This window comes from Populus alba, chromosome 13, assembly GCF_005239225.2.
Source record: "Populus alba chromosome 13, ASM523922v2, whole genome shotgun sequence".
Taxonomy (NCBI): domain Eukaryota; kingdom Viridiplantae; phylum Streptophyta; class Magnoliopsida; order Malpighiales; family Salicaceae; genus Populus; species Populus alba.
In genome coordinates, this window is record NC_133296.1 from 14,741,840 (window position 1) to 14,749,288 (window position 7,449).

Consider the following 7,449-nt stretch of genomic DNA (forward strand, 5'->3'; position numbering starts at 1 on the left):
TTGTCACTTCCCATATGTGTTATTGTACATCTGAACACGATAATGTTAGTCAATATATTAGGTAATATTAAGATATTTTTCTGCACAACATGTAATAACATTTTGAACAAGATTGATGAGATCTTTGCAATTTACCACATGTGCACGTTTTGTTTGCCAGCTTAACTATTCATCAAACATTTTTGTTGACACTTGGTTTACAAGAAGGGTGAACCTGAAAAGTGCCAACATCAACATTAAAATATACTACAACATGATCTTTAGATCTAAGCATGTTGATGTTCAATTCCAGTTGAACAATAGAAGACCTTATTATCCCACATACAATGTAGTCATATGCATTTTCTCTTTGTGTAACAAAATACACACTAATCCTATAAAATATCAATTGGACTAAAATGAAAACATGCAAAACACATGCATCTTTCAAAACATGATTAAAAGATTCAAAAAATATATGTTGTCACATTGTCATATCGGTGACCCTCATCATAAGAAAAACCTATCTTTCTGTTGATTCATGCTCAAGCTATTTTTTTCTATTGTGGGTGACTATTGTCCATATCATCAAACCATACATCAAATTTATGCTTCTAATCTTCATAACTACATTTTAAGTACTTTTCAGTTGAAAAATCTTTGGATTTTGAGATTAAAAGTTGCTTGCTAGATGTCTAATACAATATCATTTCATTCTTAATACCAGTGTGCCTGTTCGATATTATACAAATACCACCAAACATGCAAGAATTTGGTAGTTACCGACGGAATTATGGACGGAAAATGTCCGTCGGTAATTTCGACCTCAAATTGCCGACAGAAATATTCCGTCGGTAAATCCGTTGCTATTAAGCGAATTTCTGGTAGTGTACCATCACAGTCACCTATAATGTGATGTTGAAGAATTTATAAGAACCATCTCATATCATGTTTAAAGAATATATATAAATAATATCTTGTGACTTTACCTAACAGCTTAAGCTATCGGGTTAAGCTGATTCTTTGACATGGTATCAGAGCCTTGATGACCAAACAATCACGAGTTTAAACCTCACCATTCTCATTTATTTGATAAAAAATCAAGCACAAGGTAATATAAGTCTGTGTAAGTTTCATGCCCAAAGAGCCTTCACTCGAGATGGTGTGTTAGAGAATAATATAAATCATATCTTGGACCATCACCTAACACCTTAAGTTTTTAGGTTGAATTGGTTCTTTGACATGTTGTCAGAGCTTTGATGACTAAGCAGTCACGAGTCTGAATTTCATCATCCCCATTTATTTGATAAAAATTAAGCACGAGGTAGTGTGAATCTGTGCAAGTTTCAAGCCCAAAGAGTTTTCACTTGAAGGGATGTGTTAGAAGATAATATAAATCATATATCAGGACCTTACCTAACAGCTTAAGCTATTGGGTTCATATGGTTCTTTGACAATAGCCTCGTCTCTTATAAAACAACCATATCATCATCATCGACTTTGCCAACCCTATCAACCCCATACATAAGAGAATTTGGATCAGGAGGTTTCGAAGGACGCAATAGTATTTCTAAGCATTAAACTGAGGAAAAGCTTTTCTAAGATCCTTCTCCATAGTAGCATTTGGGAGGAACTATAGAATTGGGTTTTTATCCAAGACCAGCCAATTTAAGGTTACTAAACTTTTCATTGATAATGAATCTTTTATTTGGGAAGCTAAGGTACACATTATTAGAAAGTAATGCAAAATTGTTATTAAAATTTCACTACTAACTTAAGTCTTAAATTAATAAAATTAAATATAAGATCGTTATGACTAAATATAAGTTTTAAATTTAAAAAGTTTTGATTTGAAAAAGATATAAATTATTTTTAAATTTTGTTATTTATATTAACTTTTTAGATTAATATATATATATATATATATATTTTTTTTTTTTTGCTTGCTGTTATATTCTTGGAATTGAGAACTAAATAGACATGGACATGATGGACAGTTTTGATTACCTGTTCCAGATACCTGTCTAATTGATTGCAGATAATAGTAAACTTTTGAGAATGTAGATCCATGCGCCTCTCTGCTGCAAAATGATGGAAGTAATCGGTTTTGTACTTGTTCTACATTTCTACCCATGCCTTGTATTCAGGGTAATTTTTATTTGGTTCGGTTTTTATCAAAAGAATATAATTAAAACTGGGTTTTTTTTTTTTTAAAAAATCAAAATCAGTTCAAACTAACCAGTTTCGGTTATTTTGGGGGGAAAATTGGTTCAAATCGGTTTTCAGTTTATGTTCGGTTTTTTCGGTTTCAAGCTTATAAAACCAAACCGAACCAGTTGGTTTTTTAAAAATTATAATTAGTTTAATCTATTTTTTTACTATTAAAATTATTTTTTACTTGAATATATATATATATATATATTTAAATAATATTTTATTATTATTTTTTAATATAAATACATCAAAATAATTAAAAAATAAAAAATTCATTTAAAAAAATTAATTTTTTTTTGAAAAATACAAGATAGCCCCGAAGACAAATAAGCTATTCATCTTCAACAATTACCCGGTCAATGCCTAAAACCCCAAACGAAACTGGTTTCTTTGTAAAATCACTAAGAAAGTAAAGAGCCAATTTTTTAGGCAATATCATGACCTAAAGAAATATTTTCAAGAAACATACTCATACCCATTAAATCAAATTAATTATTTTAATCTTTATAAAACTTGATAAATTAATCTAATACCTTGCTTACCTAGAATCTAATATAAATAAGATTTTGTTTTAAAATATTTTTTATTAAAATAATATTATTATTTTTAAAATTATAGCTTAATTTGACCTATTAATTTGTAGATGAACTCAGCTAACCTATGATAAGAGGTCCCGATTATTTTTTATAAAATATGATGCTATGTCAGGATTTGAACATCAAGATATATTCCCACACGCACGCACGCGCACACACACATATAGCTCTTTCATGTAAAACATCCCTCCCTTCAACTTCTTTAACGCCTAACTTTTGATGCACCTCTTGATCAACAACATGATCTTCGTCATCAAAATCAAAATCAAAATTGGTATGATCATCTCATCCAAGGGATTCAGCATCTCAACAAAATCTTCAAATATCACCACATGGGCCCACGTGTAAAACCCTAAACGACTAGCTGGTTTCTTTGCAAAATCAATAAAAAAAAGAACCAGGTTTTGAGGCAATATCATGACATAAAAATACATTCCTCATGATTATGCATGTCGGAGACCATGCCGGACTTGAAACTAGTGCGAGAATCAGTTGAGAAAACAAGTTGAGAGAAGGAACTAGGTAGGACTAGTGTAAATCGTGCCTTTTATATATATATATATATATAATAAAGATAATTTTTTAACAAAAAAATATATAAAAAAATATATCAAGATCACAACTATTTTTTTTTTATAAGAAATCAAAACCATAATTTATAATAACCATTTTAATATTTTGTATTTGTGGTAATCTAATTGTAGGGTATTAATTTTATTTTATTCAAATTAAAATTATCATAAGAAATTATATTGTTGACCCAATAAAATATTTATATTAAAGTTATAGTAACTAAATTTAAAATATTTACTAAATATGACAATATAAAATAACTATTTTAAACTCTTACATTGCTAAAAAAATACTTGTTTATAAGAGAAAAAAAACTACAAATTAGAAAAGAGCTCTCAGCCTGTTAATTTTAATTATCTCTAGACTTGACTGCAGACTCCATTTTTTATGGTGCCAATAAGTCAACGCTACTGGATTTGACACTGGTACCGATTCTGCCGACACTATCCCACGGGTTGCCACTGCCTCAATGTCTAAACTAACAGTTTTTTTCACCAAGTCTTGGACTATTCAACGTCTTAGAGGGATTATGGCCTTCCAAGCCAAGGGAGTCTAAGGTAATAACAGGTCTGTGATATCTTTAGATGTTTTGGCCTGCATACGCACTGCATTGATGTATTCAACAAGTCTACAGCCTTGATCGACAAATCTAGATAATCTTTGAATTTTATCATGATGGGATAAATCATTTTGCAATTGTTGGTGTCTTATTTATATTTAAAAAACATTAGAAGACTTGTATAAGAAAACTATAAAAAAATTCTAATTGTAGAGTATTAATTTTAGTTTATTCAAATTAAAATCATCATAAAAAATATATTGTTGATCCAAAAAATATTTATATTAAAGTTATAAATATTTGGTAAAATAATATTTATTTTATAAAATAATAGTATTAGTGAGAGAGGCTCATCACTAGCCCAGCTGAAAGAAGAAGGATAAAATCTGCTTCCTTATTATAACCGTAACGGCCATGAAAGACTTTCCTTTCATCCACGTTTCCTTTCCTTGTGTTAAAAGGATTCTCTGGCTAGGTTTCCTCTTCCATTCCGGATTAAAGAACACAGTTCTTTCGGTCTCTATCTATAAATTCAAGTCATAACAATACATGTGAAGTCTCTCAATCCATCCATCTTTTTTTTTTTGATAGTAAACGAGATAATTATATATTAAATAAGCAGCCCCATCAAGTAAGTGGGGCTGAACGAAAGATAGAATACAATGGGAATATGAAGAAAGAAAAGACCAAAGTGATGAGGGACTTAATTAGTTAGTCCAGTTCATAATACATTCAGGATTTCTAAAAAGATCTGAGCCTGTATAGCTGAAATTTGTAACTGAGGACTTCAACCAGAAAGCCAAATGGTGAAAAGTGAGATCAAAAATCATATCCCAATCAGGAGCCTTGGATTCGAAGATTAGGCGGTTGCGCGCTATCCAAATTGACCAATACAGACCTTTACAGAGGAGTGTAATAGCACGACGCTGAAATTTTCCATTAATCAATCCGGACCATTCCTGCAGATTTTGATTTGGGTCTTTGTGTAGACAACCTGAGCACCCGAACCATTTCAAGAAACGACCCCAAAGAGACCATGTTATAGGACACCAATGGAAAAGATGATTAATTGTCTCGGTTTCCTTGCAGCAGAATGGGCAGTGAGATTCCTCATAATTTATGATTCTCCTCTCAGCTAAAAAACTTCTTGTACTCAAACCTCCATGAAGAAGAAGCCAAATGAACACATCCACTTTTGGGGGGGCATAACCATTCCATAGCAGAGTAAGGGAGTGATTATTTTCAGTGACCGATAGACTATCAAAGAAGAGGCGACCTGATTGAGCTGAGTACATGCCAGAGCTGTGGAATTTCCATAACTTGCAGTCTGCACCATCTGAGAAAAGGAGACCACGCTGCACCTCTGCGATCAAGCTCTCCCTTTGGCAGATCTCACGAGGCCGAAGGGTTCTTCTCCAGGAAAGGTTTAAAGATGCATCTGTCAAATTGTATATATCTGCAAGGTTGGTGTTTTGCTGCAAGGAGAGGTTATAAAGTCTGGGGAATAAGAGTTGGAGATTGGTTGCAGAGCCGAGCCAAGAGTCAGTCCAAAACCGGATGTTCCTCCCGTCACCCACCTTGAACCCGACATTTGCATGTAAAAGATTGGCTATGTTTTGTGTTGAGAAGATTGCCGAAACAATGCCATGCCAAGTTGGAGATAAAGAACCTGCAAACTCAGGGATACCATTTATGAAGTGAGGTCGGTATTTTAGAAGAATGTGTTCTTGCCAGCCTCCTGCCACTCCATTGTCTAGATTCCATATCCATTTAAAGAGCAAAGCCAGATTTTTGTTGTGGATGGATCCCAACCCGAGACCACCAGAAGATTTATCCTTTATTACCTTATGCCAAGCCACCTTAAAAAGGCCATGAGAAGTTGAGCTTCCTTTCCAAAGGAAAGACCGGGTTAGAGAAGAGATGGCTTTAGTAACACCCTTTGGCATAGCAAAAACTGACATGTAAAACAGAGGAAGAGAGCTCAAGACTGATTTAATTAGACATAACCTTCCCGCCATGCTCAAAAAATTCCCTTTCCATGTGAGTAGCTTTGCTCTGATAGTGGACAACACTGGTTTCCAAGTAGAGATTCTGCTGGGATTGGCTCCAAGAGGTAGTCCAAGGTACCTAACCGGGAAAGTATCACTACGACAGAAGACTGAGTTCGCCAGGCTAGAGGTGTAGTCGTTGTCCAAGTTGATACCTATTAGTGAGCTTTTATAGAAGTTAACTTTCAGTCCGGAAATGATCTCAAACCAACGTAGAATCCTCTTGGCATGTAGAAGAGAGGGAAAATCATTTGGCAAGAAAATCAGAGAGTCGTCGGCATATTGCAAATGAGTTAAGTAATGACCTGGGGTAGTCTGTAAGCCTTTGAAGTAACCTGAAGCTGATGCCCTATTGAATAAAACTGTCAATCCCTCAACTGCAATGTCAAATAGGAATGGAGAGAGTGGGTCCCCTTGCCTGAGACCCCTCTCCAAACTAAATTCTCTACTAGGAGAACCGTTTATCAAGATGGCTAATTTTGAAGTGGATAAGCATTCGAATATCAGCTTCCTCCAGTGTGAGCCAAAACCCATGTATCCCATACTTGTGTCAATATGTTCCCATAAAATTGAGTCAAAGGCTTTATGGAAATCTACCTTCAATAAGAGACCATGCTTCTTCTTGCTACGCACACCATGGACAACCTCATTTGCTATCATGAACCCGTCTAGAATCTGACGCCCAGCAATAAATGCAGACTGGTTAACACTGATCACATCTGTCATGACATGACGAAGCCTAGTGGACAGTAGCTTTGCCACTATTTTGTATAGCCCGTGAATCAGGCTTATCGGACGAAAATGGGAGAATCTGCTCGGCTCCTTTGATTTCGGAATCAGAGTTACAAAAGAAGAGTTGATACCCTTTGGAAGTTTACCAGTTCTGAAAAAACTTTTAACCAACATAAAAACCTCTGAGCTGATGATATTCCATACCTTTTTATAGAAACAAAAGGTGAAACCATCAGGGCCAGGGGCTTTGGAACCATCACAGTCCCACACAGCTTGCTTCACTTCTTCCATTGAAGGTGGTCTTTCTAGCCAAATTGATTTGGCTTCTGAAATTTTAGAGAACCCCGAACCTCCCATTTCAATTCTTTTGCATGTTGGTTTGCGAAACAAGGATGAAAAGAAGTTGACAGCGCCTTCTTTTATATCATTTGAGGAGACTAGATGACTACCCATTATGATCAATCTTACTAATGTAGTTGCGGCCCTTCCTTAGACTTGCTGATATGTGGAAAAAAACGAGTGTTCTTATCCCCCATTTTACACCAATTTTGACGAGATTTTTTGCCTCCACATATCTTCCACCCTTCTGTTAACTTCCCATTGCTCAGAATTCAGCCCCTGGAGCTTTGTTTTTTCGGTCTCCGATAAGAGACGCACTTCGCTTAAGTTCTCAAGCGTTGTGATGGAGTTCTGGATGTCTGCAAGTTTTAAATTTTGATCCCCGAAAGTGGATTTATTCCATTGTCTC

The 7,449-nt window shown here is 34.6% G+C and overlaps 1 protein-coding gene across 1 annotated transcript in view; it reads right to left on the bottom strand.

The window, feature by feature from the left end:
• The window catches only part of LOC140954417 (uncharacterized), a 9,173-nt gene extending 2,019 nt beyond the window's left edge, over positions 1 to 7,154 (bottom strand). Inside the window, exon 1 of the mRNA XM_073403841.1 lies at positions 4,652 to 7,154. Within this exon, the coding sequence (XP_073259942.1) occupies positions 4,652 to 7,154 (2,503 nt within the window). The remainder of the gene's footprint in view (positions 1 to 4,651) is intronic.
• Between the last annotated feature and the right edge of the window lie 295 nt (positions 7,155 to 7,449).